The 21,167-nt window shown below is 38.1% G+C and overlaps 1 protein-coding gene across 1 annotated transcript in view; it reads right to left on the reverse strand.

Moving 5' to 3' along the window:
* LOC107092808 (extracellular serine/threonine protein kinase FAM20C-like) overlaps positions 1-20,864 on the reverse strand; it is a 47,078-nt gene extending 26,214 nt beyond the window's left edge. Inside the window, exons 1-3 of the mRNA XM_015387465.1 lie at positions 19,656-20,864; positions 19,126-19,304; positions 14,498-14,576 (exon numbers count right to left, since the gene is read on the reverse strand). Of these exons, the coding sequence (XP_015242951.1) occupies positions 14,498-14,576; positions 19,126-19,304; positions 19,656-20,194 (797 nt within the window). The 5' untranslated portion in view covers positions 20,195-20,864. The remainder of the gene's footprint in view (positions 1-14,497; positions 14,577-19,125; positions 19,305-19,655) is intronic.
* Positions 20,865-21,167: the final 303 nt, after the last annotated feature.

Genomic DNA, 21,167 nt, shown 5'->3' on the forward strand with positions numbered 1-21,167 from the left:
TGTGTTAATTTATGTTGCCTAACAAAACCTATACAACAGAAAACGTTTGTCTTTACACATAGATTTGCAATTGCAAACTCTACCGAAATTATTTGTAGCCCATGTGGTCGTCCTCACGTTATATGTCATTGACTTGGGCTACAGTGTAAAACTTTATCTAGCCTAACTGATTTATTAGGTGACCAGTAGGCAAAAATGCTTGTTTGGTGCTGCTGAATGAGACATTTTAATGCACAACAAAATGATTTTGCTTGATCTGTATCTTACCTGGCTAATGGGGCACAGGAGAAGCAGCCTGTCATTGACCGTTCCTGCTATCTGAAGATGCTACTGAACCGCTATGATGCTGCGCATCTGGCATGCCCTGCGGGCGACCGCGCGAGTTCATGTGACAAAGGAAGAGAGATAGGCTGGTCGGGTTTGCGCAAAGAGGTGGCTCATTTCGGGGCATTGTTTCAGTCGTTTTTAATGGCTCAGGTTTTCAAAAGATCATTTCAAATCCGACCTCAGTAAAATCTTAATATTAATAATAATAATAATAAAAAAAAAAAAGTTTCAAAAGGGCATTTTCGTTGATAAAGGGCAAACTTCCTAATGCTTTAGCACCACCTAGTGTGAAAGTATATCTATAAATTTTCAGTTGCATTTGAGGACTTTTACCATTTTAAAAGCAGAGCAGATTTTGACCATTTGTCCCGCTGAGTTCTGACACAGCTAAGAAATCAGGATGATTTCACTCAGACTAATCTCTTCTTGTATTAATATGATGTGATTGTGGCATTAGCTTCTAGCTTTATTGTAGCCCAAACATTATTGAATTAAAAATTCCAACCACCCGGATTAAATTATATTTTTGTGTTTTACTTTCATCTGCTCCGAAGTCCTTTTCATTCCCAAGGTCACACGATTAATATACTGTACGGAGATTGGGGATGCATGGCTTTGTTCAATGCATGGCTGTGTTCACTGTCATTGACATTTGCTGTCTCTTTCATGCCGCTACCATGCTTGACTTTTCATTGAGACTTTTTTTCCCCTCTTTGTATTTGTGTAAAATGAGGTTTTGTTCCTCACAGAAAAAATATGGCACTCTAAAAAATATGATTGTGATTGGTCTGCTACCATGAACCTGCCCCTTTACGCATGTGCGTTCACAGATTCATGATTAGGTCAAACTGGATTGAGTTAGCGGGTTGATTTTTATGGATTGTTTAAACAGCATAGACTGGAAGTCACCCTGCTACGTTGAGCTTGTTTCGTGGTACGAGCTGGTACTGGTTCTAATTCTTCAACCCATGTGGCTCCAGAAGCGAAGCCCAGAGTGAGGGCCAACATCCACCATATCCATTCAGCCTGAACCAAACCCATACGAGGTCAACATACCAACCTTAGCTGGGCTGGGGGTTTGTTTAAGTTCCTAAAACAGGATCTTATTTTTACATTTCCCAGATGTGTTCCCAAATAAAATACCAGAATATAAAAGTAAATATCATAACTGTGAGATATTTATTTCATCCTTAGATTGAAAATAAATGGTTTGCAAAAGAGGAAGCTATATAGAATAAGTAAGTAACTGATTTATTAAAAACATTAAAATATAAAAGTGAATCTAAAATATTTGTTTTTCTATTAAAAATCAAGCATTTACTCTACCACATTTTCCTCCTTTTATTTGGCTTCATCTACCTTTCAATAATCTTTGAGAAACTCTCCTGTCACCGCTGAAGACAACAATCCCTGCACCATGAGGCTGCAAACATTATTTTCAGTGGGAAATAGTGTGTTAAGTGTGATGGACACCGGAGTTGCCTTCCCTGGAACCAATCAACATGTGAAAAGCTAAAATGGATCACTAACCAGCAATTGCCACAAGGAGACTTAAAGTTGGTTTAGAGTAGAATTTTGTAAGATGAATTATGCAGTGCTAGTCATAGCCTCTAACTGAGGCTTTTCACAGGCCCAATGAAGTGAGCTTCTGGGTCTGATGTGGTTCAGAGGCCGCCATTTAACAACAACCTCACACATTCCCCACATATAAGCGTGACATTTTAACACAAGAATTTGTTTTCTTCAGTCCTTCTCTCTATTTTTATGAATCATGTTTATATCTGTGGCAAAACTGAGAGCATCTGAAACCAGGACAGAGAATCCTCTGTTTTCATCACTGCTTCCTAAAGCTACCGAAAGGGCAGGAAGAGGAGGGGTGACTCAGGGAAACCCCAGGATCAGGTTCCTGCTTCCCCATCCTGGTGACACCAGACCTGGCTAATACAGACCCTCCCACATCCTGCCCTGACAATAGGTGAAGCCAAAGCAAACTTTACTCCTCTCCTCTGGTTTAATTGGTAAACAATGATTGCATTTTCCTCTCTTGCTACTAGTTTCTGTCACAGGGGACAAGGGAGTCACACATATCCAAATTGCCACCTTGCATGGCACAGGCTTGGCTCACAACAGATGTATTAAAGTCTGCATTGCTATTATAAAGAGCCATAGTTACAGAGCTACAATGCAGTCCCTCTTTCTCTCTGTCGAAGAACTGATGTTTCATTCATGCAGCCTGGACGGATATTCGGGAGGGCTGTGAAAGATCTACCTGGGAAAGGTTGTTTGCTAATGACAGTGCTCAGTTTTAGGAGTTGCACAGTGTGTGTGTGTGTGTGGTCCTTTTGTTGGGGCTTGGTGGCAAAAGGAAGAATGAGGCAGGTGTGCACAGTCATTTTTCAGACAGCTGGAATGACCAGATAATAGTCCCACTTTCGGTCCTGTTTAAATAATCATTGACATTTTCCTTTCAGGGAAAGTCAGAAGCAACATTTTGGACCCCATAATAAGATGTCCTATTTTTTAAGGCAAGCTGCTGAAATGCAACCCCCCTATCGCAGATTTATCATAATTACACCATTAAAGAGGATGATATCACCCTTTGAAATACCTATTCAGGGAAATCTTTCACCATTTCAGCACCTACTGTATACTTTTTCAAGTTATATATTTTTAGCCCCCAGCTTTTTGTGTTTGTTTGTCTATTTTTTTTTTTATAAAGGCTAATTTAAGATGCATAAAGTGAATGTTTAGCATTCTTATAATGGGAAGTGTATGAATTTTGTGTTTAGGATTTCAAACCATAATTATATGATATGGAAAACACATTACCAACACAAATCAATGGCAATTGGTGTTTGAACACCAAGAAATAGGACATATTAAATATGAACAGTTTGGATAGGGTGAGGGGGAACATATCTGAAGTCAAATCCAGAGATACAGAAAAATAAAAGTAATATAATATTGTAAAGACAAGGTAAAAAATGTATGAAAAACAAACAAACAAAAAAAACATATAAATAACTTATCCTATTTTGGGTATTGTATTTTTAGTTTGTAGAAGATTTTTGAACTTGCTGATGTAATCTATCAGAAAAAGTAGACAATATATTCTTTGCAAATGCTATTATAGCATTAAACAAATATGTGTTGCTCAAACATATATATTTTTTTAAACATAGATCATAGCAGGAGGTTTAAAAACAAATAAAAAAATTGTTGAAATGAAGATAAATGCTTCATTAAAACAAGAAGTTAGATAGGGAGTGAAAAAGAATGAAGCCTTCTAAGGCAGAATGTTGAAAGTTAGAAACAACTGTACAATTCTTTAAACTTTTATAAACTTGAAATAAAATGTATCTACATTTTAAGGTCTGTTGAAGACCATATGATTTCTATAATGTATTTAAACAAGACATAAAAGTTAAGATATATAGGCTTGAGTTTGGGTTTCAGATCAATGTACAAATGTTTGTCTGAGTATTTTTTCATGAAATGCATTGTCTATAATTACAGTCTCAATAATGGCAACAATGACAGCAATGTAATCAAGGTGCTTATATTGCTGCGTCATGAGCAATCACTCCCTGCATTTATGGTATCATCTACTGCCATTTAATCACTCTACACTGAGGCTACTGCCAGCTCTGTTGTATTATGCTGTGAGTGCATAAACACTTTGTTTTATCAAGAGAGAAAACAGCAGGGATCTAAAAATACAGAGCTGAGAGACAGAGAGTGACAAGCCAGGATTAGTGTCGCATCAGCAAATCAAACAAAAGCACCTGGCGGGAAGTACGGATGGGAGGTGGAGTCAGAATAAACAATGCTAAGGATGGAGAAGAAGGTGGAGATGACAATAAAAATCAACTCATCTTTAGGAGTTGACCTAGTAAAACATTCACGAGACAAGCGTGTGAGCCAAGAGAATGAGATCTAAAATAACAGTCCTCACTATGTCTTAGTGCAGCTGTCAAAAAAGAAAAGTTAGTTGGGATCTGAGATGACAAACAGATACATTCAGCATCAGATTCTGCTCTCTTGACCTGGACCAGATTTAGATGCTAAAACAAGACAAAGAAAACAAGATGACAGCACAAAGAGCAGCTGTATTCATTAAACCTGTGACTGATATAAAATGACTAATTGTTGCAAACTCAGAAGTCTTTACACCTCTGAACCCGCAGTTGGATGGTAAAAGATGACATAAAAGATGACATACAGAAAAATGATTGTCACTTCAATTAAAACATATCGGGGTAAAATTCTGCCATGCGACACCTCAAATGATCAACTCAAACTGTGTGTGCCGATGAACATGCAGGTATGACAAACTACTAAATGCGGCTGGTTTTAATCACTGTTAACCAGGCACTAATTAACTGGCTCATCTCACAAGAGCCCATGAGAGGTCAGGGCGCCCACACGCTTGGAATCCACTGAACAAACACACACGTGCCCAGAGCTAAATATGCACAAGCAACTTCATAAAGTGTAGCCGCAAGAATGAGAATTTCATTAAAAGACTTTGTCTACATGGCTTCCTGGAATAGACAAATATACAGCAAAAAACGAGGGAAGGTAGAGGGGAAAATATTGGAAATCGTCTTTATGGCAGAAAGCCGTGTTGAGAATGCCGACTTTACAGCGGTATCAGCCTCCGGCGGCTCTACACAAAAGTCTTTGATGGAACAAATAAAAAAGAGTGGTGAGAGGGAGGGATGAAAGAGGAGAGAGGAGAGAGGGTGGGGGAGAAGGAGGCGCTGTGAGATGAGCAAGCATCATCCACATTAGAGCAGCTTAAAACCCAAATTAATCTTAAAGACCTAAGGAGGGAGTCAGCAGCGCTCTGAGCCTGAAGAAGAGCTGCTGGGGCTGGCTCTCTGGCAGCCTGAATCCAAGTACAAAGCTGCAGGAGAAGCAGATGTTCACGATGCCTGAGACTAAAATACAATAGATTTGTGCCTGACTATGTACAGTAAGGGAAAGAAAAAAGACTGTGAGAAGTAAAGGTAGAGGAGAAAAGAACAGAAATGTGTTTAATATTAGATGCTATACCTGCATACTGAGTTTTTGCCTGATTATAGGGCATTTCCTTGTTAACATGTGAAGATAAATTGCACTGAAATCAAGCAGCCAACACATATTGTCTCTTACTATAAATAAACTAATATCACCTTAATGCCATCTTTGTGAGACCATTTGTGTAATATACAGCTATTATTAAAACAACTATTTAAAAACATGTCTATGACTCATAAGTCCGCTTTAGAGTCTGATTCCAAGAAGATAACAGGAAGACTTAACAAGCTGAGTTTAAAATCTTGTAAGAATCAGAATCAATGTAAGGATTAACTTCCTGTAAAGTAGACGTACCAAACTTTTTCAGCGGCTAATGTCCTAAAACTTTTGGGTGTACCCTCTTCCAGCAGGTTTGTATGTATGTATTAATTCTCAGCTTAAGTTCTGCTAATGACCTGTGATAAACAGAGGCTGATCTAAAAGTTAAAGTACATCCTTTCAGACCGTTGTTCAAATGAATGCTATTGATGGTGCTTACGGCCCTAATAGCTAAAGTCAGTTTATTTCAATACCTTAATTATGTTTTTTTTTTTATTTACTCTAAAACAAGGTAAGTGTTGCAGTGACAGATTTATTAATGATTTAATGTTTGATATTTCAAATACTTTTCTTTATTACTGCAATAATTCTTTGAACGACACAAGAATCTACATCAAGAAGATGATGTGCTTAAGACCAAGGTTAAGATGCACTGATCTATGAAAAGCATTTAATTTAAACAGATGTAATTAGCTTATTTAAGAGAAGGGGGTATATCAAGAAACTCTGATCAAAGCAACAGATACAATATATGAGCAACATCCTGTATGAAATGTGCTGTTGCATTTGGTTCACACACAAAACATTTGGTTTACACACCCTGCCTCATTATGTTTACTATGGGAATATATGAGTTTTAGAAATCAAAAAGCTATTTCCTAAATCTCAAATTGTAAACAACTGAAACAACAGCACAATCAAACTGTCCAAAGGAATCATTAAGAGTCTGTTTTACTGGAAGTCAGATTGGTTCTTAATGACACAATATGGGAAATTTTAGCATATTATCCTTCATCAGCTATTTCCTAAAATTATTTCTACAGAAACATCAATGTGGGTGTTTTCCATCTAAGGCGGTAGAACTAACACGATACAGGCACACACACAAACAAACGCCCTTCACTGGAAATTTGTGGCTTCCTTCATCCCTTCCCACTCATGAACAAGCCACACCTGCTCTCTGCAGATTGCCATTGATTGGAACAGCCAGGTCAGAGAAATTGCCTGGCATCCTAAGGTGCAGCTCTGTCCCCCTGGCAGCCAAAGCAGCAAAAGCAGAGGCTCCAGAAAAGAACTAGCTTCTCCCCCTGCCAAGCACCTTTCAGATTGAGGCTGATTGAGCTACAAAAAATTCAAGAGTAAAGGTTCACAGTAGTAGCGAGTAAGGGGAAAGATGGATGTGACAGTTCAGTAATGCTTTTTGCACAACATGCAGGGAGACAACGCTCTTGGATTAGGTAGTTAATATAAAATGATTGTAAGCTCTTTAAGGATTTTTGAGTTGACAAATTAAAAAATCATCACACTTAAACTGTGTAAATGAGTGGGTCCTTTTTTTGTGGAGTGTGGGTTTGCAGTCATAACCCTAAAACCACAAAACTCTGAGTGAGCAGCTACAGCTGCAACGTGGCTCGCTGTTTGCACATTTCCCGGCACCAGTAGTGGGTGACAGAGGGTGCACAAACTCTGTAACCCTCACAGAGGATTGCTCTTTGCAGCTTTTGTGTGTTCCCATATGGGTGTGCACAGCAGCTGCATGAACAGCTGTCTATAGTACTGTGAATTGTCTGTGATTGAGTATGCATTTAAAGATGAGTTCAGACAGCAGCTACTAAAAGCGTGCCTAACTTATGATAGCCAGCAGCACTGCAATAGTCCTTCTGCAGAATCTTAAAGAAGGAACCAGCAGAGAAAGGAAATTGGAAAGGTAAGATATGAGGATCCCTTTTCACCTCACATAAATCAATATTCAGGTCTATCACAATGCATTATAATATCACTGATAAGTTTATTACATGTACAAATAAGCTATCAGGAACATATAAAATCATGGTAATAGTTGTCCAGCAGAAACTCATAACCCCCTCCATAAAACACAAAAGGATATAATGATATAAGCCTGCTGTTCAAGTATATTAATGGTTAAACTACGGGGAATGAAGAACTGTGGTATAGAAAAAAGGTGTAGAATATTTAATCTTCCTTCAAGAGTTTGAAGAAGATTCACTGAATGGGGGAATACACTAGAGTAAGATCTTTTAGAGCCACCACACATATTCATATTCAGGAAATTAACTGCAAATGTCAAATTCCTTGTCTTAAGCAACTCAGAAACCAGAGACATAGGAAGCATAACTTCGACTCAGATGATAAAATACTGTAGGTTGCTCATAGCCCTATTTAAATGGATAAAAGTTTGAATTTTAATATGGAAAGTAACATCCAAAAATCCAGATAACCAGAGGAGAGTCAGATCCGAAACTGCTCGAGGTCCTGGGGAATTTGTAAAAGTCAGTGATAATTTTTCTGCTGTTGGTCCACTTGTTTTCAAGTCAAAGCCACTTCCAATTGTACAGGACTTTGTGCTTAAAAAGGTTTGATTGTGTCAGCCTAATCTGCAATAATGACCATCAAACCACTGTGCTTCAATGGCCAGCAGACAACACTGACCTACAGTATACCTCATACCTCTAGTCAAGGAGAAGATGAGACACCCCATGTTACGATGTAGGTGTTCACCATTAAAAAAACTCCAGCAGGCTGATTGTTTTCATCCCACGGTGTGGTGACACAGTCATTCATGCAAAGGTAGCTGGCCCTTTCAAAATATTTCTTTTTTGCTGAACTATAGCTCAGTTTTTATGGTTATTGGCCTTGCTTGCCACTAACCAGTTGAGCCACGTCATATCTCTATGACCAAAATTTTACAGTATAGAAGTATTTACTGTTCCTGCAATGAATAACATCTCTAGTTTTCATAAGCCACAAAAAATCTAAATGGAATCACTAATCATTGTTTCATTATTCCTTATTTAATAACTATACTAAATTAATACCTATAAAAAGATGCTGTACCTAAACTAGAGGCAAAAGGTCTCATATAAAAATGGACTAAAAATGAGCTTGCCTGCTCACAAAATGATGATAAAGAAATATGCCTCTTTTTAGCAGCTATTCGATTTTACAGCCAACACCAATACATTTATAAATACAAAGGGCTAATTTTGTACCTCGAGATAATAAATAAGGTTTCTGCCTTATTAAAGATTTACCATGTGTGCCCTGCAAAACTATACAGTATGTCACATGCATTTACAAAGAGTAAAGTCTGTTGTTTATATTAATTTAAATGCTCATGATAAAAAAAGACAGTGAAAAATGAATCTATTCCTTCTTGTAGATTACTGTAATATGTTTTGAACAGTAAAATATATTTAAAAACTCAGAGAGGTAAGAAAAAAACATCTAAATTACATACAAGAGGTTTTTTACCTCTTCACTCAAACTCTCCACCTGCCATCAGACAAATCCATTTAGAGTGAACATGAACATTACGGCCCTGCATACACACTAAAACCAAGATATTGGCACAGAAAAATAGGCAAAAAGAAACATGAGCCAGACAGACACAAAGATCTGGCATGAAGAAAGGCTCTGCTTGGTCTGTGACCTGGCTCCAGCTGGAAGACCCAGCTCCCTGACAGGTTGGCAGTGCTACAGCCCTTTGGGGTTTAACTACTTCTCAAATGTCTTCCTAAATCTGTTTCTTCTCTGTTCAGATGCCACTTCTTCCACAGTCTTTGACAGTCTCTGATTATCTCAAGATACAGCCATCTTATATTCTTAGCTTGTGTTAAAACAACTGTAGGATTAGTTTGGAAAAAGTGCAGCACTATTACCGGTAAACATAATCTAAATGAATAATTCCTATATATATATATATATAATCACATTTACGGTCAAGATTTGATGGTTTCTTTCAACTTGTGCAGTGGAAAGAAGAAACTCATGTGAGATGTCTGTGAAACAGGATTGTTGAGATCTAATTCAATTCAATTAAATTCAGTTTATTTATAAAACGCCAATTCACAACACGTCATCTGTAGGCGCTTTACAGAGACAATTAAACTAGATCATACAGTCAAATTGATTCAAAATAGATTTTTCTATCTAAGGGTAACCAGTTGATTGCATCAACTCATTGACTCAAAGGCAATTCCTCACACCAAGCATGCTTGTAGCGACAGTGGAGAGGAAAAACTCCCTTTAAACAGGAAGAAACCTCCAGCAGAACCAGGCTCGGTGTGGGCGGCCATCTATCGAGGCCAACTGGGGTTCAAGGAGACAGAAGCAGAGATACAAAAGGTAACTGTCAACCAGCTCCACAGGCGGCCCCGTCTAGGAAACACACTGCCAGGCAGACAAACTGAGGAATCTAACCAGCATCATATAAAGGGATTTAAAAGCAGTGGAGACTAGCTTGATCTACACTACAAAAACAAACAAAAAAACACTGAAAAGTGTGAGCAGTAATTAAATTATTCAATAAAACTACCCAAACCCATCTAGATATCTTTCATAGAAACATAAAATGTGGCCTGACATAATGTTATTCTCACAAACATGCTCCTGTCACCTAGATGGTCTGGTAGATGACTGCTCATTATATCAGTGGCATAACTTCATCATTCTCTTATTCTTCCATTAGCCTTGGTACGGATGCATTAAACAAAAATGCTTATATCAAAATCCTGGGGCAGCAACTGTTTCGAATGGATAGATTGGTTTTAATGGGGAGGATCTAAATATAAACGATGGTTTTTCAAAGTTGGCTCAAACTCTCAATCCAAAAGTTAGTTAGACAGATAAAATAAAGCTTCAAATGCTTTCAGAAGCCTCCATGGGGAAGACATCTTGTGGAGTTGGCTGGCAAGCTGTCAACTCATGTAGACTCCAGGCTTATGGCTTTGTAGAGATTTGCATCCACCTCAAAGGAGGCCTGAAGCATCAAACCCTCTCTGAAACATTGCTTGATGCTGTACAGCAGGACGGGTCAACACAAACATGACATTACAAGGATCCTCTCAACTCCTGAAAATAAAATATGGACGGATCAGAATAAGAGAAACCATAAAAGCACAGCATTCTTTAACAAACAAAACTGAAACAAAGTTATTTCTTTCCCAAGTTTTGTTTCCCAGAAAGGTTTTTATTTCAGCAATTCTGCTCCAAGGAGCTTTGTATAACATCTGTACACACTGCAAACAGATGACTGTGACAGTCAAAGCACAAGGCCTGAATAAAATATGACAGGCCAAACAAAGAGCTGCAGGAATCTGTAGCTCATGGTTCAGAAACTGACATGTAATTACTGTCAAAACGGTTTCCAGTAGAATCTGGGAGAGACAGTTTTGGTCATGTCTAAAGTAATAAACCAGAGCTTTTCATTTTCAATTCAAATGCATAATTTTTCTTTCAATCAGTCCTATGGTAATTTGAGTTTTACAATACCATGTACTGCATTCAATCATTATACCTCTAAATTGTATTTCTGTTCAATGTTGTGAGTTTTTGTTTGCAAAATGTAATATATTCAAGCATCACATATGTGTTTTATACTTTTTATGTAAATAATGATGTGCCCCGCAAAGGAAAACTGTTTTTTTTTTTTGACAAACCCTAACAGATGCCTCTATAAGACACTGTATGACTGTTCATAGTGTAGGACTGTCTCTTGACATGTTCAGAGCAACCGCTACACTGAGCGCCACCCCAGGACTTCACCATGTCCTGCTTCTGCTCTGAAGGATTGCTCACCCAGCCTACCACGAAAGTTACACTCATCTGCAACTCATACATGTATCGTCCAATTGTACGTGAATCACCCACAAAGACACGCAGAGACCTTGGGTGATCTTTGATCTTGTCAGATGTGACTGCCCTGAAGATGCCTGCTGGGTGTTGTTGACAAAAAGATTTGAACCATATTCTTTGGGCTACTGTTTCACAATGTTTGTGATTTCTGACTACTCAGGAAACACCAGTCTAAATAAATACCAGATATATTGTAAATAGAAAAAAAACTGCAGCTGATTCTTTCAGGCTACTGTTCTGGTTGATTTAAAGACAGGCTAAAAGTTGCATAGCTACACTAAGCAGAATTAAATCTGGTAGTATTGCAGACATGAAAGCTGACCGGCATTCAAACCACTGCTTTTTTTATTTGCCTTAACATTGGCCTTACGAAATCTATTAAAAAAATCGAACTTGTGATAAATTTGTTAAAAAGTGTAGGCTATAAATAAAATGGGGAAATGAGTTAATTCTGACTAACTTTTGTGCCCAGACTCTTAAATAGATAGAATAAAAATAATCACTAACGTTGGCATTAGTTTTAAAGGGTTTGTCTGTAGAATGTTTCATCATTTGGGTATTTGTAGATTAACAAAAGCACACAAAGCTGATTTTAGGTGGTAATTCAGTCATCAACCTGCTCTGACTGCCTGCCTACAACCAGCTTATTCAGTTAACACACTTTGGTTTTCCAAACAGCTGAACACTAAATTGCGATGTCCCCATTAGTGTAGAATTATGCTGAATTTTCCCCTTCTATAATAAATATGAAAAGAAAATCCCTGGCATTTCCTAAATGCAAAGAAAGCAGAGCTTTAGTCACTGTCCCAGAGCTGAGCCTGCGCCCCACATCGTGACCAACCTGCGCACGATTCCCATGAAACAGGATTCTAATTCAAAATAAAATGGAATTAGTTTAACAAAATATACAGTAAAACGCAAAGACAGCTGAGCAGTTTATAAAGGTAAGGTTAGTGACAGGTGATTGCAAGTGGAGCAAAATGTACAGCAACAATGTAAATGAGAGTCACAAAAGAAGCGCAAGAATGAAAAACCGCTTCCATTCTCACACTGTCCCACATAAGCTACTTGTTCCGCATTTGTTTTTTTTGTAGTGACATGTTGCACTCCTCTAGTTCCCAAACATAGTATTTCAAAGTTTAAAGAGAGTTTCAAGTTTTCCACAGGCAACTTCTAAAACAGTTTCTTTATTTCATCCCAATAGATAGGCAGTGTGCAGCAACAGGTGGAGGAGGGGACACGCATCACTACTCTTTGCCCCACACTGCTCTGGCATGCATTATAGAATTTTAAAGCATACATATAATATACTAATGAACTTGCTGAAGTTGAGTGGAAGTTAACAGGCCACTATCAATATTATCAGTACTTTTAAATTTGATTTGATTTAAATATTAATATTAGGGCTGAAAAAAATAATCAGATTAATCATGTTTAATCGTGATTAATCTATTATTTAAATAATCTTCAACTAATTTAGTAATCGGTTAATCGTTAAATGGGGTATAGAGACTCTAAAATATATCTTTATCTAAGAGAACAACCCACTTAGAGCAGAAACCATAAACACATTTAAAAAAATATTTAAACATTTTGCATTTAAGATAAAAAAATATATGTTTTTGTTTGTCAATATGCTCCATCCAGAACTCCTCAAGAGGAAAAGTTTTAGTTTCACTTGGTTAAATTTAATAAAAAAATCTTTAAGGAACCTTTTGCAGTCCAATTATTAATTGATTAAACGAAAAAATAATGGACAGATAAATCGATTTGCAAAATAACCATTAGTTGCAGCCATCTTAACTGGTTAAGAATTGTAACTTTAGTCAGTGTGCTACTTTGTAAACATCGGAGCACTTTTAAAGTCTTCTCCATTGCAGTAAACAACAGCAACAAACAAAAGCAACATTTTTTTTTAAAGTTTGTGAGAATCTCTTGGGGACACTCACCGTTACTAGGGGCCCAAAGGGGCCAGCTCTGATTGGCTCCATGATGTTTTGCTTGTCTAGTTAAATTGACATCAAAAATTGGAAGTCCAACTTGTAAGAGTTGTTTTTTTTTTTTTTGAACTTCCTAGAACTTCACTCCTCACAAGTCTTTAAGCAGAGAGAGACATCCCGAGCACACACTTACACACACACATACCACACACACACCTACACATCATCCCACGGATGTCTTCATTGCTTTACCTCTTTTTTCCCCCTCTCTCACTCCCCATATCTAATGTTCTCCACAGGGGCCCTCATGCAGAAAACCTTTTTGCATTTCATAGCAATCAAACCGAGCTTGTGAGCAATTACTTCTGATCGCCGCATAGTTGGCCTGGACTCTGTTTATCCGTGTCGACATGGGAATTCAAGGGGAAAAACTCAAGACAGCTGAGAGTTAAAAGGTATTTCTTTTTCAAGAGCAATGTGCCTCTGCTGGCATGTTGGGCCTCCCCAAAGACGACTATGGGATGGCTCAATGCTCGTTTTAATTAACACATAAGCCTGTTGATGTTAATTAAAAAGGAGGCGGACGATTCCCCTATCAGAACAAAAACTCACACAGAGGGGAGAGAAGTGTATATGAACAGAGACATTGTTGGTACTCAGCACTTCTTACCTTGTTCAACCCTTCTACATTTGCAATACTTCCAAAGGTATTCATACCACCTGAGCTTTTTCACTCTGTATTAACGGGGTTCTATGTTATAGATGACAAAATGCTTGATCATTATTCAAATGATTTTCAACGATCTCAAAGACCTAAAACAATAAAAATGTTAAGCCTATTTTATAAAGTTGCTTATTTCTTTTAGAATTACATTTTTATTACCTACCACAGCTAATCACCATTCCTGCTAATAAAAGCATAATACTGGCTTTCCTGTGGGTTGCTTCCTTTTTCTGAAATATTTTCTTTTTAAAGTCTTAGTATAGATAAAAAAATTTTTTTATTAAATTTAATCAAACCCGAGCACCATCTTCTGTATGTTTGCCGCAGCATCCCACAGTTTTCAGGTTGATATTCTTAAAAATATTTATAGATGTTATTTAAAAGGGAAAGAGGTTTGAGGGATTTAAAAACCTGTGCAACAAACAAATTTCAGATTGTAGAAATGTTTATGAAAATGCAGGCAACTGTAAGGCTTCTATCAAATCACATAACTCATTGCTGCGCTACTTACTTCATGGGCTTGAACAGCGCTTGTCCATAGTTCTGGAAAGTCATGATCAACTTCAGCTGGGTGCCTCCGGATTTCATGGCTGAAAGGGAAACAAGTGAGACGTTAGATTGCACACCACACCGTCGAGCGTGAGTAAAGCTAAGCACACATAAAACAGTGGAACACCTTCGCGTTTGCACAGAAGTTTTTTGTCTTTGCAATTTGTGCAGTTTTAAGAACTTTAAAAAGATTTGCATATCTGGTAAACAATTTAGAAGACACCGTGTAATGAAAGAAAGTGATATGTGTGAGATTGAATGAGCAACTGGCAATTTGCAAATAAGGAAATGTAAATTGAACAGAGACTGTAGCTTTGTTAAATGCCTCCTCTTCCTGTTTGAATCAATGACTCAACATTTCTCAGCAAACTTCTATTGATTGCGCAGATCCCTTGTGACATCTTGTGCACAATAACTGCTTCCTTTGTCACTCAGACAGGCTGACCTCCTGCACGCTGGAAGCTTATGTCTCTAACTATCAGTCATAACCGCAGCTTCTCCCACAGGGTGATGGATCCTGACAGAGAGCTTCCTGCTTTCCTTTGACTCAAACAACGGGACTTGTCAGGCCAGGCTAGTCCAAAATGCCTTATGTTTGTCACAATGGACTAGCTTTTTGAGGGGATTTGTTCATTTATTACAGCATATTAACTTGAGCACATTACAAAACACTGTGCTGCTGCCCAGTCCCAATATCACTGTAAGCTCCCTGTTGTGCACCAGATTGTTGGATGAGCATACAGTTTTTTTTCTCGTGTTTACAGATTCTCTTAGTGCGGTTGCCTCCAGAGCTCTCACATGTTGTTTCTCTATTTCTCTTCTCTTCTTTGTTTGTTTGTATACGCCATGCTTGTATTCACATCCTCTCTGTTACGCTCTGTCTGTCTCAATCCATCCTACTCAGTGCCGGCAAGCATTTTCCTTTTACTGTGACTCATTTTAAAGGCTTTTTTTTTTATACACTGTTGCACATTGCACTACATAACCTCAGGTGTGTCAACTTTTTACTTCTTGAGAGAAGAGGCTGGAGTTATCAAGGTGTATTAAGTCGGCATTTTAAACCAAAGATGCACCTTTATGACCAGTGCTGGCAAAAGCCTGAATGCATAACACAGATTAATGCAAAATAAAAAGGGAAAGCAGGGTCAACCCCATAGACACTGCAACCGACATAAGTCAGCTTATATTGAGCTACTTTTGCTTTAACTGAATCCAATAGTTATTAGGTGAGCCTGTTAAGTGAAAGACTGGTTTTCAATGTTGTCACATGTTTACAAATTGATTTAAACATATTTGTTTCTCTTATGTTTATGCTCTAAGTTTAGAACTACAGTAGTTGGACAGTTGTCCAACTGTTTTTAATGTTCTTTTTTGTTTCTGCATTTTTAATTTAATTTAATTTATTTATCTGTTTTCCTACTTGCTTTTATTCTGTTTTATTTTCCTATATTTTAATCATATAAAGCACTTTGCATTGCCTTTGTACTGAATTGTGCTATACAAATAAATTTGCCTTGCCTTACCAGTATAAGTAATAATAGTAACATGTTTAGCTTTTTATGTAGCCTATGGATTGTATTATATATGTAGTAATATGTATTGACTTATTAGCTAGATAGGATAACAGATGAGTGACGCCACATACCAATCCAGCCATTTTGTTTTTTTATAATAATGTCATACTCAGCAATACAGTGACCGGAATATGCAAGACTTTTTAGGCAGCCTCTATATTATATTATTTAAAATATCTGCTTGCAGTGCAAACTTTATGGAAGTGTTCACACTGTATTAGTTAATAAATAATAATTAGTCCATTTATATCTCTAATCATTTGTTACCTTACTTCTAACAATGATTATTTCAAACCTTATGCCTTCACTCATATCTATTCATTCAATAATAGTGTTATTATAGGACAATACACTCAGCCCAAGTATTGGTATTGGACTGGGAAAGAAAAAAATGGATCGATGCATTTCTGATACTAGGAGCTTGTGAGTTCAAGCCCAGCTTCTTTCAATTTAATCCTGCACTTCAAAAAGTAACAAAAAGAAAAAAAAAAGGGACAGAAAAAACTAATTTTAAGGCAAATCTTTAAACATTTTTACGCCTGGATATTAAGAGTCGTCTCTGATGTTTTTTCTTCTAAAACAAGTGGAGAAATCTATTTAAAAGAAGCTGTATATTATACAATATTGAGACAACTTTAGTGTATTCAGGCTGTGAAAGAGGATGAGAGCAAATCTTTAAACAGCTGACAGGGAAAATGTTGAGCTTTTAACCCTTCCCTACAATAAAACATGCTCATTTTCTAAATGCTGACAGAATTTGGGAAATCTTCTTATAATAACAATCTACAGCTCTAGAGTTAAAAATACAAGCTTCCTTTTTTAACAGAGTTACCCACACTAACCCTATTTGCTAATATTGGCTGCTAAAGCCAAAACAAACATATAAACATAACATTATAATCTTGTTTTCGCTGTAAAAAGATATTGGAACACCATTTTACAGAAGCAGCCATGTGCTACATGTGTCTGTCTTATACACTTTATGAAAGGGGGACTAAAAGGATATGATCGCTTATGTTTTTATGTATTTCTATCTCATAGTTCTAAGACAGAAATTAAAATGGGCTTGATTAAATTAGGTAAATGTGCAAAACAATGGAGATATGGAATCGTGTAATACATTTACTCTATCCAGCTCAGGTGGATAGCCTCCCTGTGGAACCATTAAAGATGCTTAAACCCGGAGCATTAGTGAAACTAAAAGCTATGACCCCGGTCCAAACATGCAAGCTTATAATCCTGACAGTTTAATATAAAAAATAAAAAAACCCTGGCAAGAAGCCCAAACATAGCTTAAGTGATTGCTTTGTTTTATATTTTATGTCCGCTGATATGCAATCACAATAATTTCTAGTGGCACATTTTGGTTCTGAATACCTCCCCCAGCAGCAATCAAACCTGCCCCCTCCTCTTCGTACCGTTATGATAAATCCATCTTGCCTTCACCTGTGCTTCTTTGCGCTTCCACGAGTATGATTTATGAGGTAAGCTGAATCCTGAACAAAAGGCCACAAATGCTCCCCAGCAGAAACAAGACACAAAGGAGGAACAAGGAGCAAGCATGATTTGGAACGAGAGAAATTTGGAAGAAAATGCTGATGAGGGAGCCTTTTCTAATGCCATGCAGCAGATATATGTTTTGTAACTTATAATACCAATAAAAACAGATGAATGGCGGGGGCAATTATAGACCACTTGAGGCGCATAGATCACACAAGTTTTCATTGCAGAGAGAAAAGACGGAGGAGTGTAGCTTATAAAGGTTTGCTCTCAAATGAAAACCCAGTTGCTAGATAAGAATCCAAAAGAATTCTGGATTATTGAAAACTAGAAAACAGCATGAATTTGAATTTCTCATGCTTAATTTGAATGTAGATGACTTCTTTTTTTGTCTATCTATAACCATTTCATCAGCAAAGACAGCACAAAATGCAAACCTCTTCATGGATCCAGACTTCTTGTTTAGTTTTATGTTCAGTACATGTAAGACCTAAAGGTATTAAGGTATAAGATTATTTCTGCAAAACATTTTTGATAGAAGAGTCATTTTTACTCAACTAAGACTAAATAAAAAATGTCTCAAACAACCCTGTGAATACAATGAAGCTGAATTAGTTTGGGAGAAAAAATAGAAAGTAGCTGAAGGACAAACAATCATAATAAAAACTTTAGAAAGGACAGACAAAATCAATGTATGATTGTTGTCATTCTGTTGGGATTTTTTTTTTGTTGTTCTTGCTTTTTGAGCATTTGTATTACTTTTATAAAGGACACTGAAAATCTGGATCAAATTGTAGAGCTGTCCAGGGTTAAAACTGCTCCCACATCTGTCCTTTTTATATCTATTTATCATATTTTTTTGATTATATTGCTTTATCACTTTAACCTGTCATCTATTGCAAAGAAAATTCATATTTGTCTTAAGTCATTAATTATTGATTTGTTCATATTTAACTAATCAATACCAAGAGTTAAAAAAAAAAAAAAAAAACTATCTCAGGTTGTGTAAATCAATGGATGGACACTGCATGCTCATCACCCTAACTCCCTTCATGTTAAAAGCGGACGGTGGCAGCATCAGGATGTGGGAAGAAGCATAAAGCTAGAAACAGGGCAATCCTGTCCAGAATAGAAGTTTGAAAATGTAACTTGTTTTTTTCACACAGTTTCTTTTCTCCATACTTCCAACACGCTTATCCCTGCTGAGGTCGCGAGGGGTGCTGGTGCCTATCTCCGACAGGTCGCCAGTCTATTGCAGGGCAACTCAGAGACACATTGGACAAACAACCATTCACGCACTCATTCTGAACTGTGGGAGGAAGCCGGAGTGCCTGGAGAGAACCCCCGCATGCACAGGGAGAACATGCAGAAAGACCCCGGTGCAAGGCAGCAACACTACCCACTGTTCCACTGTGCAGCCCAAAATGTAAACATATTACATGATTTCCTAGACTGTGTAGGATCAGTATACCTAGCTAATAATCCCCATTAACAGGGCTCTTCCTGACTGACTCACCCACGCTGGTGATCCTCTGACTGACCAGGTCCTTCAGCAAGGCGTCCAGCACCAGACTGTGCCTGGGGTAGAGCTCATATCGGTTAATCCCAATGTGGAAACGCAACCAGTTGGGGTAAGACTCTGCTGTCACCTCGGCAGTTGGAGAAAGCTCATCCTCATCCCCCTCCTCATTATGCCTGGGGGACAAATAATAATAATAATAACAAGAGTTGAGGAGAAATACAGTATGGTAAGATTTAACAAGACTTTGTTGTGTTATATGTTAACTGATGTAAGGGAATTTGTGAAGTAAAATCTTAAGACTGTACTGGAACTAATAAAGGTAAAAATAATTAGAAAACATTCTGATGATTTTAAAGTTTTGTGCAGGATTACATAAGATAAATGGATATAAAGATAGATGAACAAATAAAAACCAGTTAACCATCTGTTTCTCAGTGTAAACTTCTTAACATTAGAAGTTTAACAGATTTATATAAAGAAGTGATCATTTTCCCAGTGTTAACCCTAAACTCTAATCAGCTTACCATCCCTGGTTCCCTGTGGCTCTTGGATAAAACCTGATGTCATTGTTGACGTTAAACAAAGTATCATCATCCGTGAGGGGAGGAAGGTCAACCTTGTATAAGGGATGCTCAAACAAAGCCGATAACCGGGAGGCTGCCTGATTTACAGAGGCGGTGCGACCCCCGGTCCCTTCCCTCATCAGAGGCTTGTGCTGCTTCGCTGACGCTCCGCCGGACTCTCCGGCTCTGTCCGCACCGGCTGCGCTCTTCTCCAGCGAGTGGGACGTGAGGTTGGAGCCGGGCTCGCTGCTGAAATCCTGCAAGATCCTCAGCGTGTGCTTGTTAGGCCAACCCGCGTCGGCGGCCGTCCTGGCTCGCTGCTTTCCCCAGCCCTGCGCCTCCCTGCCCGGGTGCTGCGCGCACTGGCAGCCGCCCTCCTCTCCGTGCGCTCCGACAGCTCTCTTCTCCAGCTTTGGCAGCAAGTCTATCATGATGTGCAGAGTGCACGCAACTAAAAACACCATAAGGATCAACACTCTGAATCTACGAAACAATATCATTGTTCTATAGGCTATATACTTGTTTTCTTGAAGGGATATTTTAGGATTTAGTAATTTTCTCTGAGAACGCAGCAATAAAACTATGTTGATCTTCTATTCCAATCCCACTTAAAAATCCCATCATATTTAAGAGTCTCGTTTAATTTATAATGATCCTTCATGTCCTGAGAGGTGAAGTTGAAGTCTAAGAGTCTTCATGCATGAGGATGTAACAAAGGGGGTCCCGTTAAACGCATCGATGCTCTTCCTTTAACCTGCTTCCCAGCGCGGAGTGAGACATCAAAGCAGCATAACTGCTCTCTGATCAAATAGAAAGTCTCAACAGAGGTAGATTTCACACAGTCCGCTGGAATAAAGCTTTCCAATTATATCTAAAATTAATATATAAGATCAAGAATAAAGAAAACAATCCATTAAAGAGCAGGTTATCGGTGAGATGCTCGGATGCTGCCCCACTTCTTTTTTTTTTTTTAACTGCGAGCGTCGCTGAAGTGAGCGTCGCCCTGGCAGGTGTTGCGATCCAGGTCGTGATTTTGTCCTCCCAGCGCCGCCTTTTCTCTCTCCTCCAAGTGTTCATCCAGGGTGGGTCTGTTAAACCTTAGACATCTGAGCCCAGCCTCGCTGGCGTCATAAGGAAGAGATTGGCTGCGTCCCTGCACATTGAAGCGGCGCCTCAGTGATATGAAGGGCGAGCTTCAGGGATGAAACGCTCTGGGGATGCAATTCTCTGCTCTGCAGCTAGAGGGCGGTGGCGCTACCTGAAACTAACTGCTGCGCTCAGTTACATATGTGGTTCTCTAAGGGACATTTCTGGACAATAAGGGATACATTTACATGCAACGAAGATTTTAAAGGTTTATAAAGTTTGATATAAATCAATCTTTTATTATAATTTTAAAATCACAGGAACAACAAGAAAAATCAAACAATAAAATAAAGCTTTTCTAAGCAAAATCTGTTGTCTCCAGTTGCG

The sequence above is a fragment of the Cyprinodon variegatus genome, unplaced genomic scaffold, assembly GCF_000732505.1.
Source record: "Cyprinodon variegatus isolate N-32 unplaced genomic scaffold, C_variegatus-1.0 Scaffold396, whole genome shotgun sequence".
Taxonomy (NCBI): domain Eukaryota; kingdom Metazoa; phylum Chordata; class Actinopteri; order Cyprinodontiformes; family Cyprinodontidae; genus Cyprinodon; species Cyprinodon variegatus.